The 22,347-nt window shown below is 31.1% G+C and overlaps 1 protein-coding gene and 2 long non-coding RNA genes across 3 annotated transcripts in view; 1 reads left to right on the top strand and 2 right to left on the bottom strand.

Moving 5' to 3' along the window:
• LOC141449201 (uncharacterized) overlaps positions 1 to 22,347 on the top strand; it is a 41,628-nt gene that overhangs the window by 14,183 nt on the left and 5,098 nt on the right. Inside the window, exons 2-6 of the mRNA XM_074118379.1 lie at positions 18,515 to 18,572; positions 18,759 to 18,876; positions 19,397 to 19,539; positions 21,267 to 21,390; positions 21,734 to 21,865. Coding sequence (XP_073974480.1) covers positions 18,518 to 18,572; positions 18,759 to 18,876; positions 19,397 to 19,539; positions 21,267 to 21,390; positions 21,734 to 21,865 — 572 coding nt within the window. The 5' untranslated portion in view covers positions 18,515 to 18,517. The remainder of the gene's footprint in view (positions 1 to 18,514; positions 18,573 to 18,758; positions 18,877 to 19,396; positions 19,540 to 21,266; positions 21,391 to 21,733; positions 21,866 to 22,347) is intronic.
• LOC141449210 (uncharacterized) lies at positions 1,474 to 3,729 on the bottom strand. Its single transcript, XR_012455391.1, has 3 exons — positions 3,435 to 3,729; positions 3,219 to 3,326; positions 1,474 to 1,701 (listed from the first exon to the last, which is right to left on the bottom strand). It is a non-coding gene; the product is annotated as an uncharacterized lncRNA (long non-coding RNA).
• Positions 4,357 to 7,871, bottom strand: LOC141449208 (uncharacterized). Its single transcript, XR_012455389.1, has 2 exons — positions 7,529 to 7,871; positions 4,357 to 4,545 (listed from the first exon to the last, which is right to left on the bottom strand). It is a non-coding gene; the product is annotated as an uncharacterized lncRNA (long non-coding RNA).

Below are 22,347 nucleotides of genomic sequence, written 5' to 3'. Positions count from 1 at the left end.
TGTTTAAAAAATCTCGAGTTTAGTGAATTTAAATGGCATGACTTAAAGTGCCAATTTTCTGAAGGTATTTTCAATTCTCCGTGACTTTATTGGAAGCTATTCCTACAATTTTCTTTAAACTTAGCTCACTGATTGTCTCCAAATATATTAATAAAACAATTAAAAAATTATAGTCAAAACGTTATAACAATAAAGAAGAACAAAGTAAAAATTATATAGCTTGTGAAGAACAGATCAATCTAAAACTGTAAAACAACCAACAATCCAAACTTGTAAAATATAAAAACAAAAGTAAAAATATATAAACAAATAATAATAGAACAGAATATTAAACGTTGTTAAATGTGAAGCCTGTAAGAAACGAAGTTTAAAAAAAAAGAATAAATATTAATTAAAGAAGTTACTTGGATAGAATATTAGAAATAAACATTTTTAGAGAGATAAAGAGAATCGTTTTAAAATTTTACAGATTGGCAAGTATCTAAATCCTGTTACAGGAGCGAAATACATAAGTTATACAAACAAGAAAGAATCTTAAAAAAAAAAAAAATATTTCATAACATTGAGAGGTGAAATATTGAAGTAATTGCAGTCCATGTTCTGTAATTTATGAAGAAAAATTAAATTAGCTCCAATAAGATTCAATAAGTAAATCCAATATGATTTAAAGCAATGCAGTTTAATTTTGACTTGATATTGTCATAATTTACATGGTATGAATGACTGCAGTAAAGAAAGCAATAGATAAATCTAAAGAAAAAAATGTCGATTAAAAAATAAATAAATTATGTAAGAATAGTTTATCTAACTTTCATTAAATATTTCTAAAAGTTCAAGGATAAAAAAAGTCGCTTGATCGAAAATGTTTCCTCGATTCTTTGGAAAGATTTTTTCGCTTTAGAATATCGTCTACTGAAAGATCTTGTTTTGAAATTCTTTTCACTAAAATTGTTTTTACGGATTGTTCTTGATATCATGCAAAACTTCATAAGTCCTGTTTTTCAGCAAATACACATAACAATCAGTAATAACAAATAACATTCAGTAATAATATTAGCAATTTAGAAGCAGTTTGAATATTTTGTTTGTTTGCATTAATACTAAAACTGTGCATAGATGAGACTCCTTACAGGGTCATTTACCTCAGACTAAAGTTAGTCTTAAGGAGGTGGCGTGCCTATTGACCATCTGAAAGAAGCCACTGTATACAGAGCGTGTGCGTTACTCAAGTCTTGAAATGCCATCCCTCTCTGTACATCTGACAGTTCTCTATCTCTTGCTCAGTTAACCGTCTTGATTCAAAAATTTATTTACCTATTTAAATGAGAAGAAATAGGGCCGATAATTTATTGTAGCATTTTGGATTGGTTACATTTAAAATACATTGTTAAAATTTTTCAACGTTCCCTGGAATTCCACAGTCCAGTATTCATACTATGTGAAAGAAAGTTCTTAGTCGAAAAATCTTCGCATCTTTAGATATAGACGGAAATATTTCTTTCAATATTTTAAAGGATTTAATGAAACAGAGACTGATATTATATTATTAATGTTTTATTCCTAAGGACATGAGCTGGCCTTTTGTTTCTCTCTTCCATTGCAGCTGACTGCATATTGTTGTCCATAAATAAAGAATACTATATCAAATCTTGCTCTGCATGAAAAAAGCTCCGGGCTCCAATTAACTCAGATGTTGACACCCTCAAATAAAAAAAAAATAAAAAAAAAAAATATCAACACTTTATTATAGCAATCCACCAATGGTTCACTGAACAGTAATGAACAGAAAACTATGTCTGTAATGAGAAAACGCTTTACAGGAGCCCGCAGTATACTGAAAAAAAGATCTGGGAATCAATAGGATGATGCGCCCTTATCTAATATTATAATAATAACACTATTTGATAGATGAATGTAACTTGAAAAGAAAAATCCTCTACTGTTTGGATGATACATCATCAGGCGGATGACAACATTACTATAATACATTATTAACAAGGAAGTAACTAAATAATAATAATAATAATAATAATAATAATAATAATAATAATAATAATAATACAAATAATAATTATAACCGTAGAAGTCAATGCGCCGGAAAAAAAAAATAATAAAAATAAAAAGACTAAGATGAAATAGCCAATAAGGTATAAAATAATAAGATTTGTGTAAATTAATTGTAAGCCCCACTAATCACAATGCTAGCAGGTTTGTGTTCCTGTCTAATCCAACAGATTTTCGATCAAGGTGTATATTCTCAGCACACATTAAAAACGTTTACTCGTTATTAAAAAGTCCCGAATGAGATAATAGAAATATATATATATATATATATATATATATATATATATATATATATATATATATATATATATATATATATATATGAGAATAATAGATAAAAGAAAAACAATAGTAACATTATGAACCATCGATTTGGTCGCTATAAGTGGAAGATCAACCATTCAATTGAAAACAATTTTTGGGTTAATACAGAACTCCACCTAATCCCAATATTGACTTGAAAGTTTCAGAAATGTAATTTTATATTTGCCACTTACTATTGTTTCACCACTTTTTAGGGGTATGTCACGTGTGGATCGAATGTTGCTACAGGTGGTTAGGGAAGCCCCAAGTGACAAGAGAGAAAATTAAATTGTAAAAACTAGCATCTTCTATTTCCAGAGCATTCCTGTGAAGAAAATTTTTGACCAACCTATATAATTAATAGATTCTTTAAAATTTTATATTAAAAACTCCCGAATGAGGTAATAAATATATGTTCAAACTTCTAAGATATAAAAAATTTTTAAATTATTTAAATTCCTTTCGCTGGTAATTTATGTTTAGTTCAATATATTGTAGTTTTACTGAACAAGCAAGACTAACCATTCCTCAATTTGCTTTACCCTGTCATTTTGATTATTATTATATTTACCACTCTATCTACGTGCTGAAAAAAAGTCGATTAAGTTTATATACTAAGCAACAATGTTATTAAAACTTACCCTCTCTAATCAATAACTTTCAACTACAAGTCAGACAACTATAATTTCGGCACGCAGTTCACTTTTCATAAAAATTCTAAAGCTATATTTAAGTTAAGTTTTGCTGATTTCTGCTTATGAATTATTCCATTATGTCTATATTATCGGCAAAGCCCTGCTCTTTACACCAATAGATCTTTCTTTGACTACTTGTTGTTAAACGTAACTTACAGATTTCGCTGGCTTCCCAAATGGCCTGTTCAGAGTCGGTGAATTTGTTGAAAAACAATCAGTGGATCCCTGAAGTGCTGTAAAATTTTTCATTATCTGCAATTCTTCCTTTTAAATTAGAGAAAAAAAGTAAAACATTAGAGTGGTCTATGGTTGTATCAAATTTATGAAATGATGTTTTCAACTTAGAAACTTTTAATGGAGTATTGTACTTACTCAACTTTTTCTTCCTCGTTAAATGCTGTAATTATTCATAATTTTCTACTGATACTAAATTTTAGTTATTCTTTGGCAATGATTCCTTAGGCTTGCCAAACATTTTTAGGCAATCAGTGTGGTTGGTAGGTGCTTGCTTCTGGAATCTGTCAAGTTGGTTACGCCTACTACAGTAATTTCTTTGTAATTCATAGTAATAAAGGGTCACAAATGGCAAGAATAGAACCCCTTAGTGTCAAAAGAAAACTTGATAACTTGACAATGTTAGGTATCTTTCAGAAATTGAATGAAACCACACCTGTAAACTAATTAAAAGGAAACCAAAGAAGTTGACGTTGGCTTGGGAAAATATGCATATAATATTGCTTATGTAAGACTCTCACTTGGCACCTAGTAGAGTGAACAAATGATTTGTTTGAGAGGGTTGTGTAAAGGGGACGGACCTAACCCGGGGCTTTATCTTGATGCTCGCACCATTGCAGCCCTACCTGCGTGTCCACCGCTTTCTTTATCGACCTGTTCTGTTCTACTTTAAGGATAACACTTGGTACATGGTAGAGTTATGAACGTTATATAAATCTGATTCTTTTTTTTTTTTTTTGCCTTTCCTCATGCTGTAGTAGAGGATTGAAAAGATCCAACTTTCTTAATCATGTTTTTCACCAGAAATTCTTCCAGGATACCTAAGAACGCAAAGTTTTACTCTTTCTTTCATTCTCCCCTCTCTGAGGATACTTAAATAATTATTAAAATACTCGTAAAATTAAAAAAAAAATCAAACTTTGTTTAATGATTTACTGGGGTCTGATTTTGAGGCAGAGCTTGGATGAATGTATTTAGAGAAAGAATTATACTTTCAGGAAATTACTTATACAAATTAAATGTAACACGATACTGTAATTTATAATTACAGAAACAACTGTTTTTAATTTAAATAAATTATCCATTTATTGAAAAACACAAAACCACAGACATTAAACAAACAATAAGACAGTATAAAATCTATTAGCTCCAATCAGCCGGTAAGATTGAGGCTTCTTCTTAAAGAAGGTAAACGGGTACATCTCTTGTAAATTTAAAAAACTTAGTTTTCCATAAGTATCCAAATCATCTTAAACAAAAGTTGAACTATAAAAAAATAGTTAAGAACATTTTTAACAATTTAACAAAGCCAAATTTTATTAACATCACCATTACATTATTATAATTTTTTTTTTATCTCATTTCATTATTGTTATTTTTGAATTTTTTTTGCATCAGTTGGCAAAATATCGTTTTATTAGATTATTTATTAGAATTGGAGAAACATAGATTATTGCCAGTTTCAGAGATAATATTTTTTAATTCTTTAACAAGTATAAAAGTAATTTAAAGTAAAATAACTTAGCTGTTAATAGACATCTAGATATTTATATAAATATACAAATTTATATAAAAAATAAACTACTTACTAATAATTACAAATGCTGTTTTAAATCATCCTAAATTTTGAAAGAAGTTTGCGGTTTCATTACTTTTATCTAAAAATCTGTTTTTTGTTTAGACGTTTTTAGAGTGTAAGACTGGCTGCAATATGAACTGCTGCATAAATAAAAGTTTTGCATATAAGGAACTCAAAGGATTTTTTTTTTTTTATCAGTGAGAGAGATAAATTACAATTTCAATTTCTTTTCTATTCAATTTTTGTTTTTCACTCTACCATGTAAAGGATAAACACCAGTCTGTTAATAGAGCAAACACTGAAATGGATCTGAAAGTATTTATTGGGGAGGTTTTAAGGTGAATGATTAGATGGGAGCCTTTCATTTCATGGTTGAAATAATATTATTTCAATCCGATGAGCCTTAGAGTTTAGTCTACGGTATAGAGTAAAGTAGTGCGTAAGCCAAAAAGTTTGTAACATCCTTCTTAGTTCTTAGATTCTAGGTCTGTAATTGTAAATGTATGCAACATATAAAATAAGCAAGTATTTTTAATATATTGCTAAGTAAAAATAATTCAAGGTATATCACAGAGACCCTTTGGACGGCTAGAGCGATGAAATAAAAGGGAAAGTATGAGAAGAATCTCCACAACTGAGAATAGAAGCCAAACCATTTAACATACTCGTACATCCCAGCTTGACAAAAGAAGAGTGTTAGGGGAGAGACCCAAAATAGCCCCTAACATGGGTGATTGAATTCTGACGTTTGTTAAATTATAGATAACAATCACAAGCAGATTGAGTCGCGAAAATAGTAGATTGTTTTGTGTAGGTCCCGAAGAAAGATTTAGTGAGTTGAAGTGGTACTTTGTGGGTGTGACTCTGCTGAAGAGTGAAGGGTACTCATGTTGTCTATAGCAAGGAGAGTGATCATCTTCTCCCACTTACTCCTTCCATTTTTTTTATTATCAGCTCATCTTACTTACGTTGTAAGCACTTACTTTGATAAAAAGTTGGTGTTACTTTTTCGCTACAGAGCCCAACTTCCGATCTTTTCTATTCCACTAATCCTCAAGACAAGAAATACAATAAATAATCAAGTTTCTCTCGAAATTCTAATTGTTAACTGCCCTGGTAATCACTTTAATTGGTATTTTTATTGAATAAATTAATTTTAAACAGGTTCTGGGTATCTATAAAGATAGACTTAGTTTGTCTTTGGATGATGAGGACTAGCGATGAAGACAATTTGCGAAGTTGAAAATAAAGAAATCTTTTATCCCGCAGCAATTTTTGTGCCTCACAAAATACAAAAATTAACAAAATATTTTTCTTCGAATATGGTAATGTATATAAATGTTTAGTTTTAAATGAAGTATGTTTTGATGTAAATTAGGTTTAAATAGACGTCAAGAGGTTGACTGTTCCAATCGGTACGCTATTCCAGCTTTCGTGTCATTTTCTTTTATAAATTTTAACCTCCCTGAAGATTTGATCTTTGCACACACTGCTCCCAAGGCTATACGCAATACATTGTTTGGGATCTTTATATAACAAATCAATATCTTTCAAACTGTAAAAATTTTACCACCGATTTTAATATAAATTGCAAGACACGCAGTTCTTGAAATTTACTTCGTAGTTTATCAAATTTAAAGTTAATTTTTAATACCAAATTAACCAAAAAAAATAATGACGTAATACTAAGCATAATTTAAACTTTGCGAAGAACTTGAACTTGTTAACTGGTTGAGTACGATCATTCATTAGCAGGAATAATGTATGTAAATCGATTACCTGTAGTTATGATAAATAAGTTAACTAGTTTCTGCAAAAAGAAACTGGGCCAAGGTGTAATTTTAAGAATTAATCGTACAAAATGTTAGCCAAGGGTTGTACCCTCACTCGGTTTTCTTGGACCGTTTTTTTTTTATATATTTGTATTTATAATTGTAAAATATTTCATAATACATATCTTAGTTCACAATATTTGGGAATTCATGCATTACAAAAGAATATAGATGTGATGAGAAACATCCAGAGTGATCCAGAAATATGGAGTTAGCCAAGTGGTATTACTCTGCAATTTCTGCTTTCTCCTTTTCTCTCTGAAATTGTTTCACTTTCTCTGTTAAATTTGTTCTGGAACTACAGTTTTGAGTCCACTGAATAATGCAAAAATTAGGCTTTCAGCGAATGGCACATTTTATGAACAACACTTCCTCAAAATCACATCTGTAAGAACAGTATTAAGCAGCTTGTCTGACATTCGATCACCTCATCCGGCTATAACCTCAAAATCTGTGATTAAGAAGTGTAAACACGTCAATGAAATTGCTTTTGTGAAGTGTGGAAAAACAGATCTTGATCCTAGAACACACCTTGCGTTTTGAAACTTCAAGAAGAAAGCCAAAGAAGCCGTTTTATAAAGTTATAGCGAAAAGTAATGGTTCGGTGCACGTGGTACTACTCCGAACTAAACCTATTTTTATGCTAAAAGCGATGAAGTTATTTTGAAAATAAATTAGTGGAACTAATTCTTAATTCTCTGAAAAATCGTTCAAGCATGATTATGGTACGAATTAAGTAATCTTAAATCAATTGCTTAATGTTTTCATTTAATTCTAAAAAAAAAAAAAAAACTAATATATTATATCACTTAAATTCTTACCCTTTTAAAATTTTTAAAGGTTTTATGATCGTGATTTATCAAAGTTCGAAGAACCAATTAAACAAGTATATTAAATATTCAAGCAGAACATCAGATACTTTTAATTTCTAAGATCAAATTCTGGTTATTTTGTAATTTTGCGCGCAATCATTTTACTGTTGTAATCTACTTCCTTCTTCCCTCTGCATTTTTCCAAAGTTTGGATACAGCTTAAAATATTTAAATTTGTCTGAATGATTGATACTAAAATTAATGAATGTTTCAAATTTTATTCTCGAACTGTTAAAAGAATAATATAATCAATTTTTGCTTTATTAGGTAATTTTCATGCGATTACAGAAAAACTAAATATTTTTTTTTTGTATTAATGATAATCAAAATCACTAAACTGTTATGTAACAGTTATACAGCTTGATTTAGACATCGTTCGTAATTCTCAAAAAATAAACTTGCATAATATTAAGGCTGAGATAAGGAAACCCTACTCATACATTAACCATGCGATTATTTTGTTTTCTTTAAATATGTATTAATCACGCAATAAAAATATTTTTTGTTCAGATGATTTATTATTATACATTTTTTAAAAATAAAATTATACGACATGAAAAAAAATGGGTTAATAAAAATTTCTAGCATTTTTCAAAATTTTTAAAGAAAAATCTACATCAGTAACTAGAACCATGTTTAATCTGATGTCCATGATATCTTCACTTGATCATTTCCAAAATTAAGAACCTTCGACATATTCACTTTTGTCCGCGTAAAACAGGAGGTATAAAACCCGGTGTTCACCTGGTAGCCGATGAAATCTGGCCACAGACTTTCAGACATCTAGTTTCCATAGATTTGTGCTGCTATAAGAGAAGGATAGCAAATCCACAGTTCAATTTTTTCAGAAATTCAGGCGGCTGGCTCTACTCGCCATCAACTCGCACGAAATAAATTCATAGTGTTATAACGCTATCTGCCTGGTGTGCATTCAGATGATGATACATGCTTTTAAGGTCCGTAGGATTCCCACGGTAACATCAAAAGACCTGAGCTATTTACTGCATATTACTGCAGCTATATGTAACTGCACTTTGCTGAATTATGCGCTTTTAGTTGTATTTGATTTCCTTGATAACAACTTAGTACGATACTTAGTACACTACGATATTTGTTTTTATCATTATTAAATGGGAATTCCGCACTGCAACGAAGGTAATAGATCTATTGCGGTTTCACTGGTGCCAGACGAGACCATTTATCTCCAGCTTCTCCAGGTGATGAGACGATTCACCAGGTATTCTAAGAAAAGAAGTTCAAGATATGTAAGGGATCTGGTATTTGAGATAACCACTTCCAAGCTCTGTAGGAAACCCAAAGGAGTAGTCGGTAGTTAAGAATAATCACTACCTAGTGCCAAAACATTCCTCTCCTAACGCCCTGTAAGGAGTTGTATCCCTATCCAACATCTGGTAACATGAAGTCGTTAAAGATTAAATTTTAATTAATAAAATTAAATATTTAATTATTATAGCGCTATTGATTATACTTTTAGTCAATTATAGATTTCTGGGAATCATTAATTAACGTATCTGTGTTGATAATGAATGGTTCTCATCTGTGAATGGCTACTTATAATCCATACTCTGCATAAGCTACTGTTCCTTCCACTATCATTCACAAGTTTATCCCTTTTATACTTCAGATGTATCAGAAAACTTATCTTTAGCAATTCAAGATAGTTGAGCAACCACGCTTATAAGTGTAAATATCTATAAAATTAAAACCTTTAAATTAATTAACTTTAGGGCCTAATTAATTCATATTTTAACTTTGAGAGTTGAACAAGAGAATTGTTACAGACAGTTGTGTATGTTCCTATGTGCCATTTGGGATGTCAACGGAATTCGAAAGTGTACAGATCTCTTTGCAGCCTAAGATGTTAACTGTCCATAAAAATTGTACTTGATTAATAAAAACTGTCACTTTAATTATTCTGTCACTGTAATTATAATGTAATTGTTTCTACTCTGTTTCGTAGACTTGAGAGAGCGCGTCCACATTACCTTGGTCTCTATCGATCATTTTTTATTTTCATGCTATTAGCATTCATATCACAATGCACTAGCTACTATTAAAGCATGTTCATTACGTAAAGTGGGATAGTTGTAATAAGTATAAAACATTCAAGCTGACTTTTCCTAATTAATTAAAACAACTCTTATTTAATGTTCTTTTCATTCAATAAGAAATTAGAAATTACAGAACCATCTCTCTGCCGAGATGGAGGACCTATTAAGAAAAAATTTAGTTTGTGGTATTACTCAAAAAAATCAAACTATGCGTTCAAGTTATAAGTTTACATCGACTTAAAAGAGGAATAATAAAATATATTTGTACAAAATTACTTTACAATCATAGCCAACTACTTTCTCTTACTAGTACTTGTTCAAGTGGGCTTTACGTTCTATTAGTGATTAGTTGTTGTGGATGGTGGCGGAAGCGAACATTAAAATGGGGTCCATTAAAACCACAGTAAATAAAATCCAAAGCCACCACCTAGAACCAAATGTAACTTAGCCTGTAGGCGCCTATTTATCTTATTTGAATTCGTATGGTTTAGTATCTTATAAGCTACTAACTAAAAGCCATTATTGGTTTTCATTGTCAATTAATAGATAAATTTCGAAAAATAAAGCGTGTTTTGTGGTACGGGAAAAATAGTTTGCTTAGGAATCCATAGATAGTGTGAAACGAAACAAGTGAAACGAAATAATTAAAAATAGAAAACCATCAAATGCCAGCAGTTACAAAACTTTCTTGCTGGCTCTAAATATCTAAATCTAATCATTTTTCAACTGACCACCATACTGTTCAGATAATCCTCGTATTCCAACTACACTCTGCAACGCATGCAGTTATTATGGAAGTTGAACTGTGGCAAATCAGTTAAGTGTTAGAAAAACAGTTGAAATAAAAACTAGCCTAATTATAAAAGCATGATTAGACACTGGATCTCTTAACTTTAAGAAATAGTATCCAGCAATCGGTATGAGCTCGTTGCTAACGACATTCAACACACTTTCACCTCATTGAAATGATTCGACAACTTATCCAGGGTGAACGGTAAGGTAAGGCAACCGCAACGTCATATAGATATCCAAGAACCATGCTTAAGCGTCTAAAAAAAAGAAAGCATATGATGGATAAAGTCAGTAAAATTGTATTCTTTTTTCTTTAAGGTTTCTTTTATTGAAATATTAGGACGAAGAACTCGAATTTGTAGCACTCCTGTCTCCTTTCACTCTCTCTTTAACGGATTTTTTTTTTTTAAAGTTACCTATCAAAATGAACCTTTACAAAAAAAAAATACACACTCAGACCATCTACATAACTGCACCACGTAATCTAAGAAATACAGCCATATTTTCATATAAGTTGATCATTATTTACTACTTATGCAGAAAAGAGAGACTTCGTCTTATTAATAATGTGCATCCTTTTACCTTTGGTTCTTGAAGTCGTAGATGCAACTATAAATTAAGATTTATAAGTAAGGTTTATATGGTAAGCCCAACTACAACAAAAATTCTGAAAATGAAACTATATGTTACGAAGTGTATGGAATAAGCATTAGCCCTAGATAAGGAATTCCAATTAATCAAGTGATTAAAAGACTCCTTAACCTCTCTGGGAAAATATTCGCTATCCTATACTTGGACACATATCTATCAAGGGACGCTTACTTATGAAATCTTGTCGCAGGAAAGCTTAAAATCTTAAATTTCTTTACTTACACATTTGCACATCAAACGATTTAAGCTAATTTACTAAAAACAATCAAACAAACAAACAAAAAAATCACATTACTAACTATATTGTGCTATCACACAATTCACTATTTTGGCACAGATACAGTGCTATTCACCGTTTTAAACATTCCTTCAAACGATCTAATACTATAACTTTATGAAAGGTTTCTACTGAACATACATGCACACACATCCAACATATTTTGAAATCCTCCACGTCTCTTGAAACGCCTCTTCAAGAGACCTCTCTGTCAGAGTACAGGAAAAACCTATCCACGTAAGATGTTGCTCAAGCCAGTTTAAATTGTTATCCTTTCTGCGTTTGCTTGCATTTTGTAATACAAATAAAAGTTTAAAAAATATTAAAGTATCCATTTTTGTCTCAATTAAAATGTTGTATAGCAAGATTGCATTTCTTGCTGTTTTTAGCTGCAATGAGTATTAATGAAGAAAATTGATTTATTCATTTTCTTTTTTTTTATAATAAATAAATTTGAAAACTTTGTTGAAATTTACAGCTTTATCGGAAAAAATATTAATGAAGGATACACTTGAAAGTTTATTTATTGTTGAGAATCGGATTAAATAAAGGTACCAATCTGAAATTCAAGTAAAACGTACCGGTGGTTTTGGCGTGACAAGTAAAATAGTTTTTTCTTAAGAAGAAAATAATTCTGTCATTATACATGAATGGTTCAGAGAGGTTACACCATCAGGGTTATACCGTTTTTGTTTTATTCAGCATTTTCAGCATGGAATCATCTACTTTTGCACAGTTCATTTAAATACTAGATCGTAAATTCGAAAATGATTGCGCTTGAAGATCTAAAAATAAAGTTGAAATTAGGGTTCTCTTATAAATGGAAAGGACATTTGACTGTTTGATATTTTTCTATCAGAGACGTATATTGGTTGAGAGGTGCAACTAATAAGGTTTAGCGAACCCGCAGACCAACTCTAACTCCATTACATTCTCACCCTCATATATTTGACCCAGCAACAAACCCACACCCAAATATACCATCTCGCTCTGATGTTACCTATAGATAGTCTCTAATCTAATTTGGAATTCTTCGTTATGAAATAAAACATGCACCTAAGCAACACGTGAGTGAGCCTGTTGCGTTCTCTGTAGAAAGTTCCCATCAACCTTGTTTCATTTTCCTCAACCGGCTTTAAGAAGCTTTGTGAACATAATGAGAGCATCCTCCAAGGAGATGGGAAGGAGTTTTGTTCCCTGGCCACATTTCCTACACTTTTGGTTCCGCAGCTAGTCGCATTCTAAGTAGATTCTTCTTCAAGAATCAATGCTCAGTAATCAGGGTGAAAACTTACTCAGTTCGACGACCTTCATTCTACCAGGAGGTAGGTTGCGCGGATATTTTCTTCAGCCCTTTACAGAAACGGCTACTCAGTTAGGTTCTTTCAATCTTAATTGTATAGAACTAGGCTAATTTTTTTCATTCGTTAAGAGATTTTGAATCCAAGTAAACTTGATTAGTATCTAGTTCTTAGCAAAGTAGATTTTTTAATTAATAAATTTGCAATTAATAAATATTATAACGTGGGAAACGCCAAAATGCCAGACTAGAGATTGGAAAACTGGATTTCACGCGGAGATCCTGGGTCCTACTCCAGCTGCTTGCCCTTAGATTTTCTCTTCCTAGGAGCTTCTTACAGCTAACTGTCTACTGGCGGAACCCAATAGTAATTTAATATTGTTCATTAAAAATTTATAGTGAAACTCCAGGTACTTCAGAGGTTTCATTCAAACTTGAAATGTTTACCAAAGTTTAGTTTGGTTTCTATATTATACAGATGAACCTCTTTCAAGAGATGAGATGTTCCAGATACATTCATCGTAAAGTTAATGTTCTCTGAGAATAGTTTCGAAAAATAGAGGCGGAAAAAGATAACATAAAAACGTTTTGTTAGTACTACTCGGTTCAAACAACCCAATTAGTCATTTTTCTCTAAGAACGGAAAAAAAAACAAAGAAAAACCATCTTCTGGAGGACAGATTTTCTCCAAATCAGGCTATTCCTGGCTATATTTTGCTGATGTTAGTACTGCTTAACATAGAAATTGCTCGTATTAGACTACTTCCCTTTCTTGGAACTTTTAAAATGAATTAGTGAGATAAATATAAGTTTCACGAAGACTAATTATTGGTACTATGAACAATTCGGAAGATCAACCGAGATAAACGTAAAAACTGTTAAAACAGAGATGCAGGCAGGAGTGACTATTTTTTCCCTGTAAGCCATTAAAAATAAAGCGGGCCAACAAAATTAAGAAATATCTGGGGGCAACAAATCGCTTTCGCTATATTTTAAAAATAGTCACTTTGATTCACAGAATTGTAATTATTATTGGTACTCAATATTATTACCTACAAACACACCTTTCTTGCATGAATCCCTCGTGTTTTGATTCTATTTTAAGCTCTAAATTAGGTGTGCAAAAGTATTACAGAAGGCGTGTTTTAACTGGACTCCAGATAATAATCCGCTCTTAAAATTAATTAATTCAGAAAAATTTCTCTTTTTTCTTTGGCATTTGTCTTTGTTTTTTAATTGAAAAGTGACAAAACATTCAATATTTAAAATTTCAAAAAATAAAATTTAATAAGAAAATAATTATCATAGATACTGAGCTTAACTCGTTCGTAATGCGTAAACGGCTTGTATTTTCATGTTATTCTTATTTGGAATTTGTTTTAAATATTTGATATGTTTCATTGAACAGAATGTCCCTGAAGTGTTAGTTGAAGTGGATCAATTAGTCATTATTACATTAAGCAGAGTGATTATTCTGGTTAACTGATTCTGTCCAAAACCTAAACCTATTATTAGATCTCATGTTGCACTAAAATATAATAGTACAAATCTTAAATGATTTTTATGGTTTTGAGTATTTCATATTTCTCAAAATTCAAAGCAAAATCAAGGAAAAGATATTTGTTCTAGACAAATTAAGCAATTTTGTTATCGAATACTAAATATTTGTGCAGAATGTGTAGATGTGCCACCTGTTGTCGGTGTAATAACCCAGCTTTATTCTCCCTTCGAACAGACCGGAAATATTGTATCCTGTCCATTGTTGGGTGTCCCCGCAACGAGGTCGACCACCGTCCTCGCTTTAGCCTATCTGGACCGATCTGTAACAAACATTGTTTAAAGGGAATATCCATAATTCTGTTAACAGTAGGGCCCAATTAGCACAATTATTACAAGTAATAATGGATGGATATGTATTTTCTCTTCACAGGAGACTCTTAAAACTTACTGCAGAGTATACACAGTACTGTTTGTAACGAGAAAACAATAACATCCTTAACTGACATTGGACAAAGAAACATTTCTTCTCAAAAGTTGATGCGACTAATGTTAAATAAATAAAAACAGGTACCTTCAAACAATTGGGTTTTATTTTCGTTCCAGTAATTCGTAACGTGGAATCGTAAATATTCATGTATATTATTTTTATATAAAATTATTTTACGGTTTTAACGAGTTTGAAAATTACGTATTTCCTGTGTAATAAGGTGCAATGAAGTTATGAACAATAAACTTCTAATGAGACCTGATCAAAGTTGGGACTAAGATAAATATAATTACTATTTTAGGAAACATTAAAATCCATTCCCACTCAACTGCCAAATATATATTTAAATTTTGTTCATAATATTTTTGCCTAGTGTCATATCCGAAGGAATACCCAAGTTAATCATACATTTCTAAAGCTTGTACTCGCAAAACGTAAATCTTATAATTTGTTTTCTATTTATGATGCTTCTTATTGAGAAAAATATGTGAACTGTTCTTGTTTAAGAAAGAGAACAATGTGCTAGTGATCTAGAGAATGTACTGTCCTTTTTTCAATATATTGTAATTGGTTCAAGAAAGAGACCTAAAGCAAAAAATTACAGCACCTCACAAAAGATGTTGAATTGGAATGAATGAATGAATAACAGCAAAGAACTATCACGAACTTCTTCATACACAAAGAAACTTAAGCGTTTAATTATCTCTCATAGAAGTGAGTATTTTTACAAATTTGTTCTCGATTATTGAACTTTATTTTCAACGTTTAAATCAATCCTTTTGTCACAACAAATTAATTTTTTTTTTTTTTTTGAGGAAATGCGAATATTTAAAATTTCCTCTAAACGGACGAAAATATCTCATAATACTAACTTTTTATGCATAAATATACATATGTTCAAAAGTAGAATTAAAGGTTTTTTTATCAAGATAAAATTTTAAATATATAATTGTTATGCTATTGTTAAAGTCAGATTTGATTTTCCTATTAAGGTAGAGGGTAATGTCAGCCTCGAATTTACATTTGCAGTTTAATAGAGGAGGTTTTAAAACTAATTTATTCCCTAATTTCATCATTACTATTATCATTGCAAAAATCAAACTAAATGACTTATAACTACCATTATTCTAAATCCAGTTTCAAGGGTTAACCACCTGGTAGTTAGGGTTCAAGGGCGAATGATCATGTCAAACTATAGAACTTTATGGAAATTTAGATAGCTAAACAATAAGGAAACCGCTATTAATGAAGTAGTTTAATTTCTTTTATATACCTTCATCTCTTTCTGTGTTTCTTTACTACTTATTATCTTTTATAGTTGTAAAAGTTGAAAACTATTTGATAAAATAATGTTTTTAGTTGATGCCATTCTTGGAAGTTTAAAAAGAGTTATTAAAAACATTCGCATAAATCTTTGATTTATAAAATTTTAATATATCTATCTATATACTTTTCATGTATAGATTTGAAAAACGGTTCAAAGTTATTTTTAGCTCTTTGGAAGAGAAAATCTAAGGAACCAGCAGCTGCATGAATCAATTGTTAAGGTTTTTTCTGACTTTGAATTTTTATTTAATGTTATTTGAAAACAGTATAATACTAGGTCTTTTATTTTAGAAATAATCATGTCTTCTCAAACCCGTCCTTAAAATAAAAGTTCATCCTCACTATTCCAAACCAAAGCATTAAGGGCTTTATCTGAGTGGAAGGTATCTGAAAGCTGAAGCTAAAGAGAAGTCAATTTGCCTTCAACATTCTCATACGTAAAATGTTTGGATAATTTAAAGCGAATCACAGGAATTTTTTTTTTTTTTTATTTTAAAAAGTGTGGAAATTCAATTGGTAATTATAATATAAAGTTAATCAATCCCTTGATGACTCGTAAACCTCTAATAAAATTTGAAGTTATTATGTTATTACTTTTAGGCAATTATTTATGCGAAATATTTATGAAATTTATGTATGCTTGCTTTAATTTATGCGAAATACAAATAAGCAGTGCATACCCGGAGAGTTAGGTTTGGCCTCAACCCCTGATAATATATGAAAAACAAACGTTTTCCAGCAATATGCTATAAAAAATCTTATTTAATATAGAAGGTAAATTAGTACTTTACTTACCAAATTCCTGCTCTAAGACAAGATTATTGGCTTAAATCTCATACTCTAATAGAGGAAAATGAATCCAATTGCATCTGCATTCAAACAAAATTCTTATCTAAACCTAACAAGTTTATAGTTTATTAGACTACTTGGGATTAGCCAATCAGTCTATGCCACCACCACCCAGAGGAGCTGTTTGAAAACCCAATAGAAGGTTGTTTGATTAGACTCAAGAGTTTGGTGAGTGATGCCTACATAAATTATGAACGCACCAGTAATTCTCCTCCAAAGGACAGAACTCTTATCCACACACTGGCAGGATATAGGCCCCGAACGCTTAGTTCGTTTCTTTTTTTTCCGGCTAACCGTTGAAAGAACCACGTGATGCAAGTGATCACTCAGTATGCGGAGACCTACAATGTCCGAATAGCCTCCCAGCTTTGTTATAATTGTAACGTAGGAATGAAACTTTTTCGCCTGCCTCAAGCCTGACCTGATATTTTCTCTTAGAAAAAACTTTAGCACTATTTCTGCATTGTTAAAAATGGCCTAGATTCTTTGAGGGTACAAAGGACATTCTACCGGGCCAGGTAGGCACACTGCAGTTAGTCCTCAATGCCTGGATATCCAGACAATATGTACCACCACTCATCAAGTTGCCTTTGAGACCTATGATATATTAACTTCAAAGGCTTGTTAGCCAACTAAACCTTCAGGATACATCAGAAAAGACGACTCTGGAATTGATTACGTTTCACTAATAATCACAAATGTATTGCAGCTGGCTCTATCTGAAAGGCTGCAGTAAGTTTTTCAATGATTATCGATATCATACCGCGGATTAGAGCCGTACACCTAAGCTTTTTTACGTCTTGGATAAGCCATCCGAGAATCTCTCAGAGATATACTGCTTAAGTAATTACTTAATTATCAATGCTTGCCAACCATTAATGGTTATTTAGTAGCTCTAAGAGGTAATGATATTTAAATTATATTTTAAAAATATTCTCTGAAATAATTTCAATAAAAATGTGATAGTACTTTATCCTAAATGAAATGATTACAATTTAGATAAAAAATAATGTACTGAAACGAAACTCGCGGGGAAAATCTTCACCAATGTAGGTGTATAAACTGTACCAGTCTTTTTGTTTTTAAAATAACTTGCAAGATGAGTTACTCGACACACGATTACTCAAACTGTAGCAATTCAATCTTTTAAATGTGTTCTAAATGCGTGTAATCCACACATGGAATAGAACCCCTTCTTCTTAAAACGCCCCATTCTTTGATTGTGATTCAATCATTGATCATTGAACGTTTGGAGTAGCAGAAATTTATATAGATTTGAGAATACATCGCGAAACTCTTGTACATTTTCTAAAATGTTTTGCTGAATGTTGAGCAGATGAACTATAGAAGAATATATTTCTATCAGTACTATTACAAACATTTTAGTAGATAAAAAAAATGAAAGCTAAACAGTAAGATAAATAGGGAAAAGTAATTTAATAAATAATTGAGGCGCATCATCTACCATTTCACTGCAATTAATCGTCTGGAATAAGTCTTAGCGTAGAATAGATCTGGTTTAAAATAATACTTTTTTATGTTGCAAAATAATAGTTTCGTAAATGCCCTATTTTCTTACTTTACACAAAATTAATACCATCTTTTCCTTTTTGTTTTTTTTAAAGATAAAAATTGTTTTCTGAGGTGCTAGTAAAAATCAAATTTAATTAATTTGTTACAGACTATGAGAGAGGTATCTGCGCTGATCTGGTTCTTCGTTCTTGTCTCCTATGAAGGAGGTTGGTAAACTTAAATTACTAAATTTAGTGTTAATTAGAGAGTATTATCTCAAATATTGAATAAAATTACTAGGGAAATAATAATGAAATTGCAATTTTAGAGTTTCAGTCAAATCATTAATTTAAAGCAACTGCAAAGTTAACAAAAACAACGATAATTTCAACTAAAAATTATTAATTTTACAGTTAATAGCCAATGCAGTAAACAAGATTATAAACATTGTGTCAAATTAGCAGATCCTCTGCTTCGAGATCCACATCTCATTTATCCTGATAATGCAAGAGATATAGAACTGGTGTGCAGGTAACTTTTTTTTACTGTTATATAATTATTTTATAATAATTCTGTTTTTTTTTAGAAATGTATTACTGACAAACACTCTTCTTATAATTCTTCTGATAATCTCTTATTCTTCTTTAATGCATCTTTAACAATATCGATCCTGCTAATCCAATCCAAACATTTAGGTTTTCCTTGAATTCTTACAAAGTCAACGATTTAAAAAAAAAAAAAATTAGTTCACAATGACCTTAGAATTGGCTAACTGCTATAAAGTGGAACATACCTCCATTTCTTTCAAATTGAACAAAGAGCAAAGTTTGGTATTTTTTCGTAGGTTTACAAGTATATTATTTCATCGTCTATTATTTTTGTTAAAAATAATTATTTACAAATTTTTTTTATTTGCAAATTAAGTAAGGACCAGCTTATTAAGAGCTTATACACAGTAATTCTATTTACAATTTTAATTTTAAGTGTACTTATAAAATTTATTAGTTTTATGATTGCATTAACATTTTTTTTAACAAATATATTTTCTTAGAACATGGAGCTATTTCGTGGATTGCGTCAAGCAGTATACAGATCGGTGTTTTACAGAAGCTAAACGCCAAGAATTCAATAAAGCTGTGGAAAGTCCTGTCAGTACCATTCACAAATTATGCTCAATGCCTGATTTCAGAGATGGTAATGTACTAATAATATTTAATACTTTTTTAGACACAGTTATAAGGTAAGGTATAAGGTACTTGTTACAACACTGTAGCATGTAGGGTATACTTGTTAAAAGAACTGCATACCTGTTCATTGAAATAAGTATTTTTTAAGGATATGTTAAAAAGTTAAGTAACTCGTACCAACTAACGAAAACATATAGAAAATTAATTCTGGCTTGATCCAGATGGGCCAAAAATAGTTATTCCTTCATTTCCACCTAGAAGAAAGTTTTTGCAAGCTGCAGGAACATTCAAGCATCAAATTTCGAGATGAAGAACTAGATGTAAGTGCTTTCTGTGCAGTCTCCCAACTATCCGAAATGGAACAAAATTCCTAAGATAAGATCCGTACAACTGAAATACAACAAAGAGTAGCGTACAACTCAGACTCGAACACAATGATCCTTTTATCAAGAAGCATAGCAAAGTGCTCTCCTCTAAAAGCAGACTACTGCTCCCTGAAGCCAATTAAAAAAACCGAGGGAAAGGAGAAATATTACCTCATCTGTCACTTCTCGGCGGAGCAGTTTTCTACACTTTTAAGTCCGTTATCTGAAACTGTAGCCAAGATTCAAGGAAGCATTAAGTCCCAAAAAGCTTAAAAGGTATTCTGCATACGTCCACCCACTCCTCTTTGCACCTGCACTTCACAAATGAGTAGCCAGGAGTTACTGAACGAGGATGCTTGGGTTGAATATGAATGATCGCAGCATGATACTAATATCACAAACATAGGGAACTTTCAAAACATCTTCATTAGTTTTGCTGGAATTCTCCTTATTTTCTGTTTTCAACATTGTATTTTTGGATGAGCTTATATTATGCACATAGGTCGGCTGATTTTGATTGTTGAGATTCAGAAAAAAGCGGAAAGTACAAAAGCTTCAATAGTTTAGCGGGAATTTCTAAAATTTATGTTCCTAACATTGTGCTTTAATGGCAACTTTATATTATACCCAGAAGGTCGGCTGGTTTTGGATGTAGTAGTTCAGAAAATAGGGAAAAATACAAAATCTTCATTAGTTTTGTTGGAATGTCCATAATTTCTGTTTCTAACATTGTACTTTAATGCCAAGCGTACATTATACACTTTAGGTCGGCTGGTTTTGTTTGTAGAGATTCAGAAAAAAAGGAAAAATCCGCATTCAAATCAAATTCGTGCTTTGTTCGCAATCACTTTGAGCGCCTGTTCTCCTTCATCTGCGACAGAGTTATTGGAGAAATATAAATCGCAAGTGGCTTAAGATATTTTCCTTCGAACTCGCAAGGAAAATTCCAATAAGAGCATGGATTTCACAGCTGAAATCTACGACAAAGCGAAAATTTGTGCTTAGAAATCACGAACAAAGTTCTCTGCCATCGTCAATCTTTTTTGCTGCTTCGTTCAATGTAGAATTGCGTCTAGAACAAATTTACAACACGCGTGATCTTTTGTCGATCTTCCATTCCGAGATTTACCCCTTTTTTTACATGACTGGGCTATTCCAAACTCAAGATTTAATTCATTTAAGCCTTCATTCATAGAATGTAATTTTTTCTAATTATTTCTAGTCGAAAAAAATATGCTAAAATTTAGATTTTCGATTGATGAGGATATAGGGGATTCCATCCCAAATCACATACATCATAGGCGAGAGCTTTGGCAATAAGTTAATCAGGATCACACTATTCTATTTAATTACAGACTTCTTTTTCTAGACTATATGAAACATGCTGGCTGCATGAAAATGACTTTGACTCAGGATACGCATTGTGGTCGACACTACAGGCTTCTTGTGTCACAGGTATCTTCTGAAGAGGCGCCTACTGCAAGTATTTGTTGGTTTGTAGTTTTGCTCTTATTAGGAGTTTAAAAGATTTTTTTTAATTATTCCTACCTAAACACCCGATATTTCCTTTTCGAAACTTTTTTTTTAAGCATATTAATTAAAAACGTTTTAGTAAAATTTTTGAAGAGGCTTGGAATGGTCCAAGAAACTCTATCTTTTCAACTAAGAGTTAAAAGTGTGATATTACGGTAACTTTTTTTACAGAATGCGATAAATTCAATTGAAAATACTTTAAAAAATTGTATTTTTAATATTTTTACTTCTAATTTAAACCAAGTTTCACCTGCCCCAGACATATTATTAAAAATAATAACTAAGTAACAATTCCTTTTACAGTTCACATCATCTATTTCGAGAATGCGTCATAGACCATACGAAAAATGCATGTGAACCAGAATCAGCTCCATATTCTGCTGTCATGTTGGATAAAGCTTTTTCATTTCTTAAGGAGCAATGTGCTAATTTTATGTAAGTATGTCATATGAAAGATTTGTAAAAATTAGATTGTGAATGGATCTGTAAGCCCCTTTTCACTTTACTATGCTCGTAGAATCTACAAGGTAACAGTTACATATAAGATTGGTAACTAAATCCAAGGTAACTTTTAAAATCAAGTATTAAAGTATTGCAGGTTCCCTCGAATATTTTGTTCATAATTTTTACCAATGTCTTTTTATTTAAATTATAATTTTTAAATTGAACTAATTTAACCAAATTTTGGGGCGAATACAAGATATCCTTACAGGTGATTGGTCCCTAGTACTCAATAGAATGTACATATGTACTCCACGATAGCTATAATATAATATTTTATACATAGAGTAGACCAAGGTGTATATATATGGTTCGGACATATTTTAAATAATATTTAAATTATGCTTCTACTTAATAAGTATGTACAGAGAAAACATTTATTTTAAAACAAAGATATTATAAAAGAAGAAGAAATG

Source organism: Rhodnius prolixus, unplaced genomic scaffold, assembly GCF_049639745.1.
Source record: "Rhodnius prolixus isolate KJV_2025 unplaced genomic scaffold, Rpr scaffold_2, whole genome shotgun sequence".
NCBI classification, from domain to species: Eukaryota; Metazoa; Arthropoda; class Insecta; order Hemiptera; family Reduviidae; genus Rhodnius; species Rhodnius prolixus.
This window is presented reverse-complemented; position numbering and strand designations above follow the sequence as displayed.